Below are 20775 nucleotides of genomic sequence, written 5' to 3' on the forward strand. Positions count from 1 at the left end.
TTTAGGAGACAGGATACTGACCCAAAATCCACTGAAACTGTTACATTGCTTGAAATTTGACCGATTAGATATTCATTTAGCAAATTGCTTTCTTCTAAGATATCACTGTCCTTGGGAAATACTCATTTACTCATCCCTTTGGGTCAATGAGTTTAATATGAGCAAAGGACTTATGGGGTTGGGGAGAGGAAGAGCGAAAGAATTCAAAAAATTATGCAGAGAAAAATGCCCTGAGATGACTGGAAATTCAGATGTAAAGTGAGCAATTTTAGCCAGCCCAGTGAGCTTTAAGAGACAAGATCAACCCAAAAAGAACCCTCTTCGGTTTGGCTTGCATGGGTAACATATCCACATATGCCTTTCTCTCCCAAGAAAACCAAGGGATTTGATTTTTAAGTTAGTTCCCTTAGATTAATCTCCCATTGTTATGTATGAGTTTATAAGATGTATCAACTCTGAACCTTCCGCTGATGTGAAAGGCCTTAATGAAAAGTCTTCATTTCTGAAAATAAACAATGTCCTTAATGTTTTTACATATACTCTTTATTTTGTTTGTTTATATGTGGGTGCACATACCACCACACTACAGAGCTTATGTGGGGAACGGAGGACAACTTGTGGGAGTCTCTTCTCTCTTTGCACCTTCCACCATCTTGCAGTTCTGAAAGAATTGAACTCACATCAGGCTTGGCAACAAGCACCTTTAACCACTGAGCCATCAAGCTAGTCTTGCTTCCTAAAACCTTATGCTTCACTGTGAAGTTAGATTAACACGTCAGAGCCAAGAGCTGGGCCAGCAGTTAAGAGCACTTGCTCATCCTGTAGAAGACCTGAGCTCAGTTCCCAACACCCATATGGTGACTCCAGTGCCAGTTCCAGGGGATCTGGTACCCTCTTTTGCACCAGGCATGCAGGCAATGGGCATACACAGGGCTGAGAGATGGCTCAATTCAGAGCACTAGTTGCTGTTCCAGAGGATGCAAGTTCGAGTCCCAGCACCCACATGGTAGGTAGCTCACAGGAGTCTATTACGACAGTCCCAGGAGATGCTGTCTTCCATCCTCTGCAGCACTGCATAGAATGGTACACAGAGTTCCATGTAGGCAAAACACACACACACACACACACAATAAAAACAGAGGTTGACAAAATTCTTGAAAACACTTAGACATAGAAAATAAATAGTTTTTAAATTAAGGCAGCAAATCCAGGAGAGCTATTAAAGCTGTTTTCCCCACTTTGAACAATAGAATTATGTCAATGTCATGTGTTCCTTACCACCTCTCCACTTGTAGAGTGTGTGTGTGCATTGTACGTTTGTACTGCGACAATTTCATATTTTAAAACCTTCTCCAATCATTATAGAATGAGATGCCACAAGGACAGATGTTCTCAAGTTCCTGCAAGATAGGTTTCCTGAGGGCTAAGTGCACACCACTTGCTCTCTCGGCACTAGAGTTGCTGTGGTAAACAGACAGAACATTGGTACTCTGCCTCCATGCTCATCACCTAACTGTCTCATTTTAAGTACAAGGAAACAGAAACTCCACAAAGTCAAGTGACTTTCCAGGTAGTGTACACATCTGTAGCAGAAACAGAACTTGAATATAGGCCTTTCCCATCAAAGTTTGGCTTTTTACATTTTGTAAGACAAGTGCCACTAACTATATCTCTTGATGAAATTTACAATTTCAAGTAGTATTCACTCCATATAAAATTCCCAACCATCAGCCATGCGTTGTTTTCCAGAGCCAAAACAGTTACAACAAAGTTTCTAGACCTATCAAAGTCAACACTATTAATAAATAGAAGCCCTAGCACTCTTCTGTTCACCCCTACGGTTTTGGTCAAATAATTTCTATGGTGATAGACTTGTGAACAACTTGTCAAATATTCACCAATGGCAAATGTATTGAGTGGGGCTTAAAATAGCATGCTCTGCTGTACAGAACAAAGGACCGTATTGAGCAGTGGAAAGCTGTACCCTTGCTCCCTGCACTTGCAATGATAATGAATACCATCTCTTGGCAAATGAGGGACTAGAAATGCACTTTTAGTGATGTTCCTCTGGCAGGGGGCTGATTTCTTTGGAAATTCAGACCTGAGGGAAAGACAGCAGCTGCCTTCTCTAGGTTCTCAGGCTGTGTGCCAGCTCTCACAAGATCTCTGTTGGCTGTGGGGCTTGAAAGAATTTTCCCTAACTTAAGAAACTTCTGCAGACTCTGTCAGCTACCTTGGCCTGGAGATTCCCTGGGAGTGTTTTTTGTTCTTTTAAACTAGGGATAAATGATTCAAACAGAAACTATCTGAACACTGTTCAGATTTTACCAAACACCTGTGCCTTTAAAAAAGAAACATCCGCTTTTAAGGGAACTACCCATAGGTCTTATGTTCTGACTCTAAGTCAACAGTATGGTGGACTTCAAAGTCTTTGTGAATATGTCCAAGTGTGCCAGAGAACAAGCAACCACATGGGGAAGAGTGGGAGACACAAATACAGAAAGCTTGAGTTGAGACTTGGTGACATCAGTGAAGATGTTCCTGACCTCCGACAACCACTGAGCTGAACTCTAGTTGCTGCATCAGTGGGATAGCAGTATAAATCAAGCCGCCTCACCTGGCCGGCCCATCCACCTTTGCAGGGTTTGTGAGGGCTGAATGAGGTAAAGATGGGAAAGTGCCTCATGTATGACACCTTGATACAGCGTAAGTGGGCACTTACTTTAGAGCTATTGGGGCCCAAAGGATTTTTAATTTTAGTTCCCAAGGCTTTTGGATTTCAATTTCTAAAACATCACAGAACTTTATCCATAATGTGTGTTTAAATTTAAACCCCATTCAGAATAGAAACTAAGTCGAATTTGTAGTTTTATTGACCAATATAGAAATGCCTGGTATAGGGCTGAGGCAGGTGAATGGTGAATTTGAGGTCAGCCTGGGCTACATAGTAAAACCTTGGCAAAAAAAAAAAGAAAAAGTCTGGCACAGGAGCACACTTTTTAGTGAAGCTGAGACTCTGTTGTCTTTGCTGGGTGGCATTAGAAACTGTAGCTATTTCATGACATGCTTCTAGCCTAACAACTTCTGGAAGGTGACAAAAATTCCATTGCTGTGGATAATCCCTAGGCTTCTCTTGGATTTACATAGAGAAGTCATCATCTTAGGAATCCCCACGACATTTGAAGGCTTCCAGGCTTGTAGTTTGGGATGGGATTCCCCCCACAAGATTGTTACTAGACTTGTTAGGGTCAGGTCTAGGCTCTGACAACATTAACAAGCTGGGCTCAGCCACCCTTCCTCAATGGCCCAATAAAACTACCGAGCAATAGTGAATGTCTTCTGCGTCCTGACATGAGGTTTAAGTAGAGGTCAACAAGTATGCATGACCAAGCTATCCTTGTAGGGTGTGCTCCTGCCCATCACTGACATCCTTGTCTAGGCTCTTGGCTCCCTGTCCTGCAGGAGGTCAACTGTGTGAAGTCTTTTTCTGGAAGACATTTCCTTCTGGCTGGCTAAAGGGCCCTAGCCTTTTGCTTCCTCAGCATGGGAGTCCTTGGGTCCCATATCTGTATTCCACTAGCCAAAGGGAAGGACATAAATATCTTAGAATATCTTTGTTGCTGATGGGGTGTGAAAGATGGCTGGTAACTAACTTGCAAATAGACCTGAGTCCTGTTTCCTAGCACCCCTGTAAAAATCCAGGTGCAGTCTATAATCCCAACATTGGGAAGGCAAAGATAAGAGAATGGCCTGATGGCAGCCAGTCTAGCCTAATGGATGAGCTCTAGGCCAATAAGAGATCCTGTCTCAAAAATAAATAAATAAATAAATAAATAAATAAATAAATAAATAAATAAATAAAATAAACCAGAGAAGCAATTAAAGAAGACACCTGACATAAGCCTCTGGTCTCCATGTGTACATACACACATGTGTATGAACATATACACATATGTGAACTTATACACATGCATAACATTTTATAAAAATATCTTTCTAAGGCCAGAATGGTTGGTTACAGGCTCAGCACATGAGTTAATATTCAGCCAACTATATGTTCCCCTTCTTTAAGTTATCAGGGAGGCTATTCCTGGCAATGTAAGTGAGAAGACCAAGGTTAGGTTGAAGATACATGCAGTCTTGAGGAAGTATGGGACTCCAGTTTTATCCACCAGTACAGGACAATTCTCTGGGTGGCCAGAACCAGTTCTCTCATGTTTCCCACTTATTAGCTCTCAAAAGTGCTTTTAGAAGATGCTGGTATACAGTAGTTAAGCACTTCCCTAGATAGCCTAGCCTTTCTTCCTGTCCCCTTTTCTCAATTTACAGAAGAGCTGCCCAGAACAACACAGAATTTCCTCCTCTCTCTCCTAGAAGCAGTGTGTTCGTCAACACTTGTCCAGTGAGTCACATGGCCCCTGAATTAAGTCATCTAGAGCAGGCAGCTTTTGGGGGCCACTTAACTGTGGTGCAATATTGGGCATGGGCAGTCAAGACTCCATCTATCCTGGGCAGGTTCCTTTAGGGAACAAGCTCATGATGGAGCTGAGATGTCTGTCTTTGCTTTCTACATGGAAGTAATAAATACGTTTTACATAGCTTGTGGTATATAAATGTGATGACTGGATTCAGAAAAATAAGTAAGGGATATATGATGCTCCTAAATACTGGCACAGGAAACAGTGGACACCAGTATACAGACTGTGGAGGTTGGCATAGTGATGACTTCTGTTCTTCTCACAGGGAGTGAAAGTCTATTGTTTTCCAATACTGAGCAGTTGTTTGCAGTCTGCCACATGATCATCAGGGCAACAACTGGAATGCTACAGTGTACTGTGATGCCCAGTAGGTTATGAGTATTAAATGTCTTTCAGTTTAGGATGTTTTTAATGAATGATAGTTTTGTTGGGGTGTATGTGACCCCATCTTATTAAATTGCCACACTTACAGCCCCATTGAACTATCTTGTGTATCTCTAAGTACAAAATGTTTGTAATACTTGCCCAAGATTATATTCAGTAAATGTAGTCTGCTGTGGGATGTCATTCTGTATGCTGTGAATATGTGTTGCTCTGATTGGTTGATAAATAAAATGCTATTGGCTAGTAGCCAGACAGAAAGTATAGACAGGATAAGCAGACAAGGAGAATTCTGGGAAGAGAAAGGCTGAGTCAGGAGTTGCCAACCAGATACAGAGGAAGCAAGATGACAAGGCACAATTGAGAAAAGGTACCAAGACACATGGCTAAACATAGATAAGAATTATGGGTTAATTTAAGTGTAAGAGCTAGTCAGTAATAAGCCTGAGCTAATAGCCATATAGTTCATAATTAATATAAGCCTCTGTGTGTTTATTGGGGTCTGAGCGGCTGTGGACCAGGCAAAACACAGGAAAACTTCCAACTACAGTAATAATCTAAACCCTCAAAAACTAAAATGAGTCAGGTATGGTAGCACAGGCTTATAATCCCAGCTATGCTGGAAGTTGAGATAAGAGGATCACAAGTTGAAGTCTGGCCTGAGTTAGAGAGCAAGTTCAAGGCCAACCTGGGCAACTAAGGAAGAAGGGAGACTCTGTCACAAAAATTTTGAAGTGAGTTAAAGACTTGGGGACAACTCAAAGGAAGAACACGTGCCCAGGTTAAATACTAAATAAAATAAATTAAAAAATATGTAACAAATCCTTTACACAAGAAGACACCCAAATGAATAATAAACATATGAAAAGGAACTCCATTTGGCAAGAAGGAAATGCAAATAAAAATTAGAATAATATATCACTACTTATTCAACAATATGGCTAAAATGAATAAATATCTACAATATGGCTAAAAAGATTACAGAAAAGTCTGTAAAACAACTAAACTTTTATACTTTGCTGGTGGGCTTGTAAATTATCATATCCCCTTAGGAGAAACTTAAGGAATATGTATAACTGAATATTTGCATATCTAGTCATTCCACTGTTAGATGTACAACATAGCTGTGTGCCTGTATTCATTAACATCATATGTGAATGTTCGTATTGGCATTCTACACTAGAACATAAAACCAGAAACTACTCGAAGCCTGTCTATTGATAGCTGCAGAAGGCAGTGGTTAATACAGGGACTGGTAACTGTCTAAAGTGCTGAGAATAGGTGACTCTGAGTGCTCAGCTGTAGAAGAGGCCCCTCCATCTCAAGTCTCAGGGAACGTGGCAGAAGAGTGTTGTGGCAGTCTGAATGAAAATGTCCCCTATAGGCTTACATATTTGAATGTCTGGTCCACAATTGGTGGAGCTGTTTAGGAAGGATTAGCAGGTGTGGCCTTGTTGGAAGACATGTGTCACGAGGGGTGGGCTTTGAATTTTCAAAAGCCCAGGCCAAAAGTCTCTCTGTCTGTCTCTGTCTCTCTCTGTCTCTCTCTCTGTCTCTCTCTCTCTGTCTCTCTCTCTTTCTGTCTCTCTCTCTCTCCTCTCTCTCTGCCTGCTGCTTGCTGATCAGATGCAAGCTCTCAGCTACTGTCCTAGCACCATATCTGCCTTCCTGCTGCCATGCTCCCAGCTATGATGATAATGGACTCTGCTGTGGGATGGTCTGTATGTCAAATCTGTTGTTCTGATTGGTCAATAAATAAAACACTGATTGGCCAGTGGCCAGGCAGGAAGTATAGGCAGGACTAACAGAAAGGAGAATTGAGAGAACAGGAAGGCAGAGGGAGTCACTGCCAGCTGCCACCATGATAAGAAGCATGTGAAGACACTGGTAAGCCACAAGCCACGTGGCAAGGTATAGATTTATGGAAATGGATTAATTTAAGCTATAAGAACAGTTAGCAAAAAGCCTGCCACGGCCATACAGTTTGTAAGCAATATAAGTCTCTGTGTTTACTTGGTTGGGTCTGAGCGGCTATAGGACTGGTGGGTGGCAAAGATTTGTCCTGACTGTGGGCAAGGCAGGAAAACTCTAGCTATAGGACTCACTCTCTGAAACTGTAAGGAAGCCCCCAATTAAATCTTTTATAAGTTCCCTTGATCATAGTGTCTCTTTACAGCAATAGAACAGTAATCAAGAAAAGGGAACAGAAAGAATGTAAGACCTGAAGGATGAGGAGGAGGGCTTTGAAATGCTGACCTCTGACTATGACATGGTCACGGGACTCATGAATAACTCACAGAAACTGTAGATATTTGCATAAGACCTGCACAAGGTCAAGCCATTTAAAAATTCTAGTATGGAGTAGGGAGGAGCTTCCAATGGCCCAGCTCTCACTAAGGAGCTATTGGTCATTGCTGGCTGCTGAGGGAAGAAGAGACTTTGTAGTGTGTTTCCATTGAAAGATCACCCATGTCCCAGAAGAGAACCCTACACCCGTGAATAGAATGGACTCAACAGATTATTTTTTTTTAATTTTAAGAGAACATAAAGTTTGAAGGAAGGTGTATTTAAGGGATACCAGGATCAAGATTTCAAAGAATAAAAAGAAAATTTTAAAATGATCAATAACAGATGAATAAACTGGAAGATTCTAAACTTACCATTATTTATAAGGAAGCCCTGTGTTTGTCATTTTTACTCACTTTTGCAATAGAGTAGCACCGTGTAGCCTACTCTGTAGTCCAGACTGACCCGAAACTCACAATCCTTCTGCCTCAGCCTTCCAAGTGCTGGGATCACAGATGTTCACCAGCATGATTTGTTTTTCAGTATTGATTGGCCATTAGCACTCATCCTTAGGGCCTTTCACCTGTGTACCTTATCATGGCTAAACCATGGCTCAACTCCAGTAATAGAGACACAAAACAGCTGGGAGTGACAGGGCCCGGAAGCTTGCTTTTAGGCACCTGTCCACGCATATGCAAGCTGGGACCACCATAGTGTCTCCATAGTGGCAAGGGCGCCAGGGTTCCTTCACTCCTGCTGCTCTGATTCCTCTGAGTCTTCACCTTTATCTACAGCTAACACATACATAACCTAGCCAATGAAAATGTGGAAAGGGGGGCAATGGGGGCAATACCTTTCCCTTTATGGGTACAACTTAAACATTTCACGTCTGCCTACATTTTCCTGCAAAAAAATTTAGCTATGTGGCCAAGCTACACAGCAGTAGCTAGCCTTCAGGGGTTCTTGACTTCTTGCAGTCATTTCTTTAAGCAGTTCCCTCCAGCAGTCAACACTATGGCAATATTTCACCTCTAGCAATATGTTTCACAACCTGAGAACACATCTTGTTTTGCTTTGCTTTGCAGGTTTGCGAGCCAACTGACACTGTGACTATAGCCAAAAAAGCATGCAGCTTAGAATTTCCAACTCATAGACATGAATCCAAGCAGCAAGAGCCTGTAATCCCAGTTTGGGGAAGCTGTGATAAAAATCATGAGTTCAAGGCTAGCCTGAGCTATACAGCAAGCCTTTGTTTCCAAACACACAGACACACACAGACACACACACAGACACACACAGACACACACACACACACACACACACACACACACGTCGTCATTTGGAAAATAAATGTTTAATGTTCTTTTGAGCCACACCATAAGAGTAATTAATCTGTTACACAGCAACAGGTAACTAAGACGAGTAAGGAGGAAAAATGAAAGAAGAAAGGGAAGTGAATGTAAGTAGGGAATTTTAGATAGAATGTCCCGAGGAAGTCTTCCTCCTGGGTGAGGAGTCGTGGATTTATAAACACTCACTGGGCCTCAGGTGACCCTGCCTCACAGCTCCACTGGGGCTGAAGAACACCAGTTAGTGACTGACCAAGTCAACACCTGCAGCAGTTTTTTGCTCACTATTCTGATTAGGTCAATACTAGTCTATGAAGAGGGATGGCTTAGAAGGCTGAAAACACATGAGAAAAGAACAATTACTGAATAACTAGTTTAAATTGCAGATCATACACATAGAAACTAGAGTTAACAGACAGAAATCCAAAAGCATCTATTCACTTTTAGGGCTGCCACAGCCAAATCCCACAAGCTGGATAGTTTTTGTATTTTTTTTTTTTTTTTTTGGTCTTGTTTTTTGGATTTTCAAGACAGGGTTTCTATGTAGCTTTGGTACCTGTCCTGGATCCTGCTCTGTAGTCCAGGCTGGCCTCAAACTCACAGATGGCTCTGCCTCCCGAGTGCTGGGATTAAAGGCGTGCTGGACAGTTTAAAACAACAGACATTTACTCTCTCGGTTCTAGAGGCTACAAGTTCAGGCAGTGTTGTCTCTTCCTGGGATAGTTTCTGATATTTGCCAGAAATCCTCAGTGTCCCTGGTTTGCAGCTACGTCACAGCAGCCTCTCCTCTGCCATCACCACACATCTTCTCTGTGTCTATTTCCATCCCTCACTCCTTATAAAATAGCTCAGATCTAGTCGGTGTGACCACAGCTAATGTAATGGTTGCGTCTGCAAAGCACTCTTCTCCCAATACAAACACCTTCAGATGCACCAAATTCACAAATCCAACACTCCAGGGAACCCAACCTGATGAGCCCATGGAGGGCTTCCAAAGTCTCTTCTTTGCCCGAAACACTTTAGTGTAGTTTAGTAGTATTTTGGTATACATTTCTTAATCATCAGGGCACCCTCTTAAGCAACCAGGTCATACCCATAAAAATCAAGAAATTAACACTGATACACATTCCCATTTAATACATGAACTCTACTCAAATTTTCCAAGTTGTCCCAGTAGAGGATTCAAAAAAAAAAAAAAAAAAAAAAAGTAAAATCCTTCCCTTCCTCCACCTTCATGATCTAGGAATTGATTCTGGACTATTCAATTGTTGTGTTTCTTTGATTCCTTTCAAGCCAGAAAAATCCCCAGTTTTCCTATTCCTAATGATTTTTGATGTTTTTTGAAGTGCACAGGCCAATAACTTTGCAGAGTGTCTTTTAATTTGCCCTTGTGTGATGTTTCATCAAGATTCAAACAATGCCATGCATTTTGGCAGGAATCCTGCAGAAGGATGCTGTGGTTCTCTCAATGTACCACGTTGGGAAATGCATGGTGATGGTTTGTCCTGTTCTTGGCAGTGTAGACTATAATCACTTGGTTTAAGATGACACATGCTGGGTTTCTCCACTGTGGGGCTTTTAAATAATTAATAAGCAGTTGATAAGCAATTTGTGGGGAGATACTTTGAGGCTATGTAAACATGCAGCTCCTCATCAAACTTTTACCCACTGGTTTTAGCATCCATGGATGTTTTTCGCCTGAATCATTTATGAATATGAAATAGCAATTCCAGACTTCATCATTCCTTCTACATTAACTAGTATTCTCCTTGAGATGGAGAATAGCACTTTCCATTTGTTTATACAAATAGTGACTCCTGGATCTTTATTTTATTCGACAGGTTATAATATATTACTGTTGTTTCTGGGATTTCACTCTGGACTCCCTTCAGTTCCCTGGTCATTGTTCATCTCTGTTGAATTAATTCATACAAGACACCCAGAGAACAGAGGAGAAGACAGGCAGCATTTATAACTCAGAGCTTATTAAAGTGAGGAATTCTCAAGGCTGAGAGTGCTCAGTGGCTAAAAGGACCACTATGCCAACCTAACAATTGTAGGTAGGTTTCATACTATTTCTTAAAGTTTCTGGAGAGTGTTTTCTTGTCTGAGTGATTGACAGTCTTATTTGTAATAACTGTATTTAAGGTGTGTGTGTGTGTGTGTGTGTGTGTGTGTGTGTGTGTGTGTGTGTGATGTGAGTGTAGATGCTGCAGACTACCAAAATAAAGCATCGTATGCCTAAGAGCTAGAGTTACAAGTGATTCTGAAACACCCATGGATGTAGAGAATCAAACTCAAGTCCTCTTCAGTGCTCTGAACCCCTGAGTGGTCTATCCAGTCTCTCCAGTGCCTCATTTGGATTAATTCATGAGGGAAGGACAGTGGCATGGCTTTGTTCTTTACCAAACAGTGGTTTATGAGCCCTTGGACAGTTTAGAATGCCATATCTCTATCAAAGAGCAAAGATATACCTCAGATCTCGTTCCTTCAGAGGCCTGCTGATGATAAGCGTGAACTCTACCTTCAACATTTAAGCTTACTAATATCCAACTGGCTACCAAACACTATTCTTATTTTCCCTGTCACATTTGGCCAGTGAGAGCCCTTTCTTGCTGGCCTCTACATCATTCTACGATTCTTTGAGCACTCCTAATACAGAGGATGTCCCAGACTTAAGTTTTCCCTGCCTCAGACAATAGAGTTATTTCTCCACTTAGTCATGTTTTATCTCATTGAGTAATAGTATTTATGAACCATGATTTAGGTGCTAAAGCAGACACCTTTCTTCTCCCCTGGAGTGTCATTGCTTCTGGGCATTTTTCCGAAGATATACATAGGAAATATGTGTATGCATAAACATATACAAGTAAGCATACATATATCTCCATTTCTATAGTTAGTTATCCAATAGATATCTGCTGATCTATAAATTGGTAAATAGATAATACAGTAGGCTGAATTCTAAAGACTGCTTTCCCTAAGATTCTTGTTTCCAGTTATTTAAGCAAACATTAATGCAGGTACCATGACAGGGGGATTTTTGTAAGTATCATTAAACTCCCGGATTTATTTGTTTATTTACTCATTTCTGAAACAAGGTCTTGCTTTGTGGCCCCCCCAGCTCTGGAACAAGCATTCTTTCTGTGCCGCCATGCCTGGCTTCATTTGATCCTGAGAAACACTATTATGAGAGACACAGGCTACTTAAGTTCTTTAAAAACAGTTCATCATCAGGGAGCAGAAAAGGAAGTCAGAGTTTTAAGGCACAAGAAGTACAGCAGCTGCTGCTGGCCGGAAAGAGGACATAAGGAGCTTGTAATGACCTCAACTGATAGCCAAAAGGAAAACACAGGTCTCAGTGCCACAAGCACAAGAACTGAATGCTGCCAACAACCTGAATGAGCTTGGAAGATTCTTGTCCAGGCCTGCCAGATGGGCAGGCAGTCTTACAGACACCGTGACTTCGGCATCAGGGTACACAGTATATAGAGCCTGGCTGAGCTCCTTTGGATTCTGCAGAAGTCTGAGCCAATATAAATGAGTGTGACACAGCTTGTTACAGCAGCAATAGAAAACACATACAGACAGACATTGCTGCAAGTATAATATAATTTAAATTTTTCCTTATAGACATATGTCATTCATAAGGAGCCCTGTGATAGTGAATATTATTATCAACTTGACAGGAACTAATTTCACCTAGTATACGAGCTTGTCGGTATGCTTGTAAGGGATTGTCTAGTTGGGTTTGCACATAGGCCAATCTATAAGAGTTTATCGTAATTGAGGAGGGAAAACCTGCCCACCATGGGCAGTTCTATTCCCTGGGCTTGGGTCTTAGATTGAATAAAAAGGAATAAATCAAACTGAAGTAGCATTCACCTCTCTCTGCTTCCTGACTGGAGATACAATGTGACCAGCTGCCCTAGGCTTTTCCCTCCATGACCTTCCCACCAGGATGCGGTGTACCCTGAACCTGGGAGCTAAAGTAACCCTTATCTTAAATTGTCAGGTGTTTTGCCACAGAAATAAGTAACTAATACAATAATACAAGCTCTTTTCAACCATATCTGACACTATGATGATGGGGTAGGGTAAAGAAAGGGATGTCCTGGGTGCCAGAGGAATTGGGATTTGTAGCCATACCCACTAGTCTCCCAGACTGGGAGAGGCACTGAAGACTGAGTTCAGTCACCAAGGGCTAATGATTTACTCTACCATGCTTATGTAATGAAACCTCGGTAATACATCCTAAATTTCTAGACTCATGAACAACACATCCAGGAGCTGAGGTGGCTTGGAAGCCCTGAATCCACCCACCCCCCAACCCCCGATCTTTGAATCTCTTCCATTTGGGTGTGCTTCACTTGTGTCCTTCATAACAAAGTAGTCATGGTAAACAAAAAGCCTCGCTGAGTTGAGTGAGTCTTATAGCAAATTATGAAATTGGAGGAGGACGACATGGGACCTGTGCCCTCCCTGTTGTAGGACAGTCAGTCAGAGTTACAGAAGCTACTCTGGAACCTGCAATTGGTATCTGAAGTGAGGACAATCTTGTGGGACCAAATTATTAACCTGTGGGTCTGCACTAATTCTGCTAATTCTAGGATGATTAGTGTGAGAATTGGATTGTAGAACACAGTGGATGTCCAGAGAATTGGAAAATTGGTTGGTATGAGACAACTCTTACACATGTGTATGTGTGGAGAGAGCAACCCTTGTGTTTATTGGAGCACACATCTCCCACATATTTCTTTTTTTTTTTTTTTTTTTCCTTTTTAGGCAGATGTTGTAAAGGAAAATATTCGATTTGGGAAAATGTAAAACATAATCACTTTTAATTATCGACACAGAATACATAGAATGTGTCTTGCTATCTATTAGGAAAATGCCTCCTCACACAACTGTAAATGTGGCTGAGAGACAAGGACAAAATAATTATATATTCACCTCTGTCTTTCAATGAAGACAGAGAGAGCTTTCCATTTCAAATTTGTTTTGTTTTGTACCACATGTGGGTTAATTAGATAAAACCATGTCATGTGCCAGTTTCAATCAGCCTGAAAATAATCAGAAAACCAGGTTTGGCATAGTTTGTGCTGTTTTGGCTCAGACAAACAAAGCACAAAATGCAAATTGGCTCCAGAAAACAACATGGGTATTCCTGCCAGCTCTTCCTCCAAGGGATTCTCGGTAGCTGGCACCCAAGCAGCTGATCTGCTCCCGGTGACCATGAGACAAACCTACCGGGTGCAGAGACCCATTTTCTCCCATCAGAGAGTGGCTATCTCCATGAAGAGCACTTACACGTGTTTTTGTTTGGTTTATCCCCTACTGACTTCCTTGGGGTCGTGTGTGTGTGTGTGTGTGTGTGTGTGTGTGTGTGTGTGTGTGTGTGTGTGTTTAATTCCATGTAAGATTAGCCCTGAAACCATCCCACAGCCATATTTCCTTGTTGCAGCCAGGTCCCCCAAACAGCAAGAAGTTTCACTGTCTCCCTACATTAATGTGGAATCAATAGTATGCCAGGAGATAAATATTTTGGCAAGTATCCAAGCAATATGAGGGGTAATCATTTTTAAATTAACCCAGTCCAGCTAGTTAACTTCTTTCATGTATTATTACATATTTTTTCCATGTAAGTGGTGTGGCTTCAATACACAAGGGAACAGGGCTACACATCATCATGCCTTGTGGTTTGGATATGACACTCCTGTCAGTCTTATTCATTAAGGGGTTGGTTGCCAGCTGATAGAACTTTATCAGTTGTTTGGATCATGAAAGCTCTTAATTCACCAATGGGTTAATTCAGTGGTGACTTCCTGTTCAAAGGTGGATGTAGCTAGAGTTTTCCTGTCTGGCCCACAGTCAGGACAAATCTTTGTCACCCACCAGTCCCACAGCCGCTCAGACCCAACCAAGTAAACACAGAGACTTATTTGGTTACAAACTGTATGGCCATGGCAGGCTTCTTGCTAATTGTTCTTATATCTTACAGCTCACTCCATAGGAGGGTACTTAGCCTGGTGCTGTAAATGTAGCCATGAACCCATGACTGATGAGGTCGTAGATGCTAGAGGAGAACCTACTACTAAATAGTTATAGTATCCAACTGCCTTCGAAATACTTATCCTCACACCATAGATTAGTGCAGCTCTCCCCTCCTCATCAAAGAAGCATCTTATTTCATCAGAGGCTACTCTAGATCAAAAGGTAGAGAATGAACAACTCCTGAGTGCCTATCCATAATTGAGACACCATCTACAACAAAATCCTGATGCCCAAGGCTCAGGGAATATTACAGAAGGTGGGACAGGAACAGCGTAAGAGCCAGAGGACTGGGGTAGCTGACAAGATAGCACTGAGATAAGTATGCAGACCATGCTTCAAAGCAGAGTTTCCAACTGCACCAGTCAACGTACCGATGTGGGGGAGTGGGGTTTAATAAGGCTACCCACTGATAAAAAACTACAGGGAGCTGGGCAGTGGTGGCACACACCTTTCATCCCAGCACTAGGGAGGCAAGGACAAGCAGATGTCTTTGAGTTCAAGGACAGCCTGGTCTACAGAGCGAGTTCTAGCACAACCAAGTCAGTTACACAGAAAAAACCCTGTCTCAAAAAAACAAAACAAACACACAAAAGCCACAGGGTTAATAGCTGATGGAGGAGGGAGAATTGGCCTCCTGAAAGGTGATAAAATGGTCAGCCCTAAATGTATGTACATACCGACTACACTTATTGGATTCAGTAGGGTGTGTGTAAAACAATGCTCATTATAGAATAAGAGGTTATAGATTTGAGGGGGTTTGGGGGAATGGAATAGTTGGAGTAGAAATGATGTAAATACAGTATACTCACATAGGAAATTTTAAAAGACATTGAAAAAACAGAAATAGTAATACCTTTGCAGAATTAACTAGATCCCAGGCAATTAGTTAAGTTCCTTTTGGTTGTTGTGACAAATAACAAAGAGAAAGAATTTAAAAAGGAGAAGGAGTTCATAGTGCATGGTTTCAGTGGCTTCTTTTTTTGTTGGCTGGACCCAATGCTGTAGGCCTATATTAATGAAGAACAAAGTATAAGTTTGTGTTTGAAGAGGCTGCTCACCTCACAGTAGCCAAGAGGCAGAGAGGGAGCCAGACAGACCCTACACAAGCTATAAGCCCTAAGGACCCAATCCAGTAGTCTACTTTCACCAACTAGGCCCTACCGCTGAGAATGTCCAACACCTCCCAATAGTACCATCAAATGGAAAATCCATCAGTGGATTAATCTATTGATTAGCTCAGTGCCTTCATGATCCACTGGCCAATTGCAACCATGCCTTCCATTTATAAGCCTTTTGGAAGGGCACTTTCTACCCAATTCATAATAGTCATCATTCTAAGATAGTTACAAAGCTAACTCATTTGCTGCATACAGGGGAGGTGATACTGCTAAGTAACTTACTGATAAAAAAAAACACGCATAGAGAGGTTAAGACTCCCTGTTCTTTTACTGAAAGTCCTAACAAAACTTTAAACTCCCTTTTGCTGAAATGTTTCCAAAATGTATACCAATTTCTGCCTGTGTTTTACAAGGCCCATTGAACATAATATAGCTTTGAAATGGTATAAGTAATTAAAAGAAAACCAATAGAAATTTAACACACCTCTCTTTTTTATTTCACAAAACAACATTTATCATCATTTTCAAGGAAGCCAGAGAAGTGAGTTTAGCTAAACCAAGAAGAGATCCTTGGGGGAGAGGAAAGGATTTCACGGCTTTTGTTTTTATCGTTGTTTGCTGGTAAGGTTGAGCCTGCTGAAGAACCAAAGGCTGAGGGCTGAGTGGTCACTGGGGATGAGATTTCTCTGGAACACTGGCCACTTCTGTAGAAGGAGATAACCAAGGCAGCAGTGGCAGGGAGTCTGGCAAAGTCTAGAAACAGCCAATAATCTCTCAAAACCTGCTGGCCACCTTCCTCCTCATAGCTGTCTCCTCTGCCTCATTCTCCATGGCTTATTCTCCACCCCAGCCCCCCTCTCTCCTGGCTTCTGCTTTGGAAGCTTCCCCTCCAGCTCTGAGCAGGTGCAACATTCTAAAAAGAGCTGGCTCGCATGGGTCTTGCTCTAATTGCTTGTTTGCTCCAGGCTAGTGGCCTATGACTGTTAGGGTCCAGCTGCTAGGATACACCATTAGCCTCCCTTAGACTCTAACCTCCAAAGACTTGGAGACCTCATTTGTTTAACTGATGCTAAAGGCACAATGCCCCGATACCGTGTCTAAAATTTGACACATGTTCAATACGTATTTATTGAATAAATTGAACAAATGGATGATGAATGAATGATATGTAGGCTCCAGTCCCACTCATTTGTTTTGCTCACAAATAATTGTGGATTTGTAGATGTAACCAACTGTCTTATTCAATAAGAAACACAGAGCCAATACAGAGATGAAAGCCAAGAGGTCAGAGCAATAGCTAAGAGCTAAAAACCTTACCCTTCACTGTCACTGTTGCCCTACCTCTCAGAAAGAGACCTACTTCCTGTGTCTGTCTTTTTATAGTGTTTCTGTTCTGCCTTCTCATTGGTTGTAAACTCAACTACATGACCTCCTAGTCACTGCCTGTCTGTACAGACCTCCAGGTCTTCTATGGTTGGTATTGAGATTAAAGGCGTGTGTCTCCAATGCTGGCTGTATCCTTGAACACAGAGATCTACCTAGCTCTGCCTACCAAGTGCTGGGATTAAAGGCATGCACCACCACCGCCCAGCTTTCGCTATGGCTTGCTAATAGCTCTGACGCCCGGGCAACTTTATTTATTAACATACAAATAAAATCACATTTCAGTACAAATAAAATATCACCATGTGGATTGGCTTAATAAAAAATAATTTAGATAAAAATCATGTTTCTAAAGAGTCTTGAAATACTTTTAACCCAATGTTACACACCACCCTTTTCAGTTCTTTGTGTTTATTTCCAAGTGGAATTTCTGGCCCTTTTCGTCTTCAAACTAAAACAAACAAACAAAAAACAAAACAAAACAAACAAACAAAAAAAAACAAAAACGTTTTTTACTGAACTGTCTCAATGGCTGAGCCTCCAAGGAAACGTTCATGATCGCTGCTGTTCCTTTCTGTAAACACTAATGCTGTTGCTTTTGCAGCTAATCCAGCAAGCTCATGCTCTGATATATATTAACTAGCACGGTGTTAGTGTAATCTTTTCTTCTGGATTGTAAATTCCTTCAGGCCCTAAGCATGCACATAATATTAACTACATGGATAAATTAATAGGTTCTTAAAACTTTTAATTCAAGAATAGAAAGGAAAAAAAACAACTTCTGGTAAGCTGGTTTGCAAAGTGTATAAAGGGCAAACCAACAGCCAAGTCGGTCCAGGGGTTAGAAAACGTATTAGCTTCAGTTTATTGTCTAATATTTGTTCCAAGAGCCTGACCTAAAAATTAATAAAGTAAGTCTTTATATATTCAAATTAACTCAAAAATAGCTACTTGGTCACCAGTTTCTCCCCAGTAATTTCACTTACATGTAAAATCATAGTTATTTCTGTCTGGGAAGGTCAAGTTAGGAAGCACCAAGCATGTCTCTACTCCCAGGCACCACCGCGGAACCCAGGCGTCTCTCCCAGGCTAGTTTCAGAGAAACTCAAGACAGACCTAACAAGTCTCACCTCAACCCCAGGCGTGGTGGGTGTGGTGGAAGGTAACACAACACGTCTAGCCCCAGGAGGTCCTGCAAAATAAACAAACAAATAAAAGTAAACAAGTTTGGGCTTTGACGGGACAAACTGCTGGGAGGTAACAATGAGAACCAGAGTCTCTACAGCGTCTCCACCCACACGACTGAGCCTTTGCCCAGAGCGCGAAGCTAACCCGCCCGCACTAGTTTGTCCCTACGGCCGTCTCGTCTCGTAGACTCGTAGCAACGCAGCGCGTCCTTGGGGGCCACCCTCACTGCTATGGCTACCGGTGGCGGCGTGGCCTCCAAAGAGGGGCTGCGCTACGCCGAGTACCTGCCCCCCTCCACCCAAAGGCCGGACGCCGACATCGACCACGCAGCGGTGAGTCTGCGGCCGGCCGCCGTCCCGCGCTCCCCTCCCGGACCTCCGCACCCATGGACCCCAAGATCTCCCAAGTTTCCCCCCGCGCAGGCTGCCTCCGCCGAGTGACACCGGGCCACAGAACTGGCCCGTGCACGGCCACTGAAGAGTCCCCCGGAACCCCCTGGGCGGCCTGGAGGGGACCTGGAGGGGACCTGGAGGGGCCAGGGGCACCTCCCTGGGCAAAGTAGTTAAGAACCCCGGCGTGAAGAAGGCGCGAGGGAGGAGGGAGAGATGCTTCTCTAGCGTCACCCCCAAATCTGGAGTTACCCAACCTGGGGCCACTCAGAGAGTGCACGCGATTTATTCAGGCTGAAATAGGTTCTTTCCTTTCCGGGGATCGAACTCTTGTCGGCCTCACCCCGCCTTCTTCCATCTGTAGGAATGAATGTAGAGCTGAAGGACCTAAGTTAGGAAGTCTTTTTAGTAGCCAGCCTCAGGCATGCTCAGCAGGTGTGGGTGATTCTCCACCAGTCCACGCCAGTGCCGGTTTTTTATACCAAGAACTTTTAAAAGTTTCCTGTGATATCCTGATAGGAGAGTCAGTAAAGTTTTTTTTTTTGTTTTTTTTTTTTTTTTTGTTTTTTTTAGTCAATAGTCTAACTGAAACATAAAGGTGAGGTAACTGTTTCCCTAGTCACATGTCGCCTTTTGAACTTGTAAAAATGCCTGCGCGTTATTACGTTAGAGGCTGCAGTATTACAAAGTGAGCATATTGCTCCCCTATTGCAGCAGTCCAAAGCAGTCGAATGTGTGACAGCTACAGCCGCCAGCCATCAGGATCTTGATTTTTAAACGGGGACTCACTGTGTATCCCAGACTGGCCTCGACTTAAGGAGCCTCCTGCCTCACCCTTCTCACTGCCTGGCTTATCAAATAGCATTCCAATTTTATTTTTATTTTTAATTTCATTTATTTTTTTAATTTAATTTAATGTTATTTTTAATAATTTTTTTCCAGAAAGGTGGACACTTTGAGGTAATTTTTTGAAAATACCTCCTCAGTTTACAGGGTAGCTTCACTTATGGAAAATTCAGTCGGTACTGAAACAGTAGACACGGTGTAAATGGATGAAAGTTCTTAGCATAGAGGAGCATAAACTGGCTATCGCCTACTTCATGTCACTAGTATCTTGTAAAACCTTAAGGGCCAGGGTTGGTTCTTTATTGCTCTGTTGGCTGGTCTCACATGAAATCGGTAGTCCACTGTCCACAAAGTACCCGTCCTCTTATGCAAATTACTGTGGGACCTCAAAGGGCCTCACAAAATTTTCAGAATGTCCCGGAGGGACCATTCTTGATTTTGATAGTACTTGATCCAAATCAAACCAATGAGGTAGACAAGATTACTGATAATAACTTTAGGTAACTGAAAATAAATGGGAAGCTGACAAAGGGGTACATGTTAGGAAAGGAAAAAAATGGCCTGGCAATTGTAGACATTGATCTGGGTGGTGGTGTCTCATGCCTTTAATCCCAGAAGGTAGAAGGTAGAGGGCTGAGGGATCTCTGTGAGTACAAGGCTAGCTTGGTCTACAGAGTGAGTTCCAGGACAGCCAAGGCTACACAGAGAAACTCTGTCTTGAAAAAAGCAAAACAAAACAAAAAAACAGAAAAAGAAAATAGTAGACACTGATGTTTTATAAGTTAAGGAAAACCTTTTCATTTACTGAGATGTATTTTGATATTTATAGACTATATCTCTGTGTCTGTTCTTATCAAATAACTCTTTTTCTTCATGAAGCTTATCTTTATTTATTTATTTGTTTATTTTGGTTTTTCAAGACAAGGTTTCTCTGTGTAGCTTTTGGAGTCTGTCCTGGAACTCACTCTGTAGACCACGCTGGCCTGGAACTCACAGAACTCCTCTTGGCTCCGCCTCCCAAGTGCTCGGATTAAGGTGTGTACCACTACCACCTGGCTATGAAGCTTACCTTAATGGATTAAGATGTAATGTTCATTAACCTGTATGAGAGGCTGAATAAAGCAGGCAAAATACTTATTGTATATAAGTATTTATATAATCTACAATTGTTTGATAGATGCCATTGTCAAAGGTAGTTCTAGCAAAATTACTTCTTATGGAAAAGGAGAAAAGAAACTTAAGTTGGGAATAGACTATTACCAATATTTAAAAGAGTTTATATAAAACCAAGTTTGAACTGGTA

At 42.0% G+C, this 20775-nt stretch overlaps 1 protein-coding gene and 1 long non-coding RNA gene across 4 annotated transcripts in view; one reads left to right on the top strand and one right to left on the bottom strand.

The window, feature by feature from the left end:
• Positions 1 to 525: 525 nt before the first annotated feature.
• On the bottom strand, positions 526 to 18308 carry LOC119088503. 2 transcript variants are annotated; one of them, XR_005092149.1, is made up of 3 exons: positions 18180 to 18308; positions 15402 to 15555; positions 526 to 661 (listed from the first exon to the last, which is right to left on the bottom strand). It is a non-coding gene; the product is annotated as an uncharacterized LOC119088503 (long non-coding RNA). The 2 variants fall into 2 exon arrangements; XR_005092150.1 differs by lacking the exons at positions 526 to 661; positions 15402 to 15555 and adding an exon at positions 16141 to 16370.
• A 72-nt stretch (positions 18309 to 18380) lies between these two features.
• Positions 18381 to 20775, top strand: part of Dnajc15 (DnaJ heat shock protein family (Hsp40) member C15) — a 56793-nt gene continuing 54398 nt past the window's right edge. Inside the window, exon 1 of one of the 2 annotated variants that reach the window (XM_028878538.2) lies at positions 18381 to 18569. In XM_028878538.2, the coding sequence (XP_028734371.1) occupies positions 18468 to 18569 (102 nt within the window). In that variant the 5' untranslated portion in view covers positions 18381 to 18467. The remainder of the gene's footprint in view (positions 18570 to 20775) is intronic. The other variant, XM_028878542.2, reaches the window with a different exon arrangement.

The sequence above is a fragment of the Peromyscus leucopus genome, chromosome 9, assembly GCF_004664715.2.
Source record: "Peromyscus leucopus breed LL Stock chromosome 9, UCI_PerLeu_2.1, whole genome shotgun sequence".
NCBI classification, from domain to species: Eukaryota; Metazoa; Chordata; class Mammalia; order Rodentia; family Cricetidae; genus Peromyscus; species Peromyscus leucopus.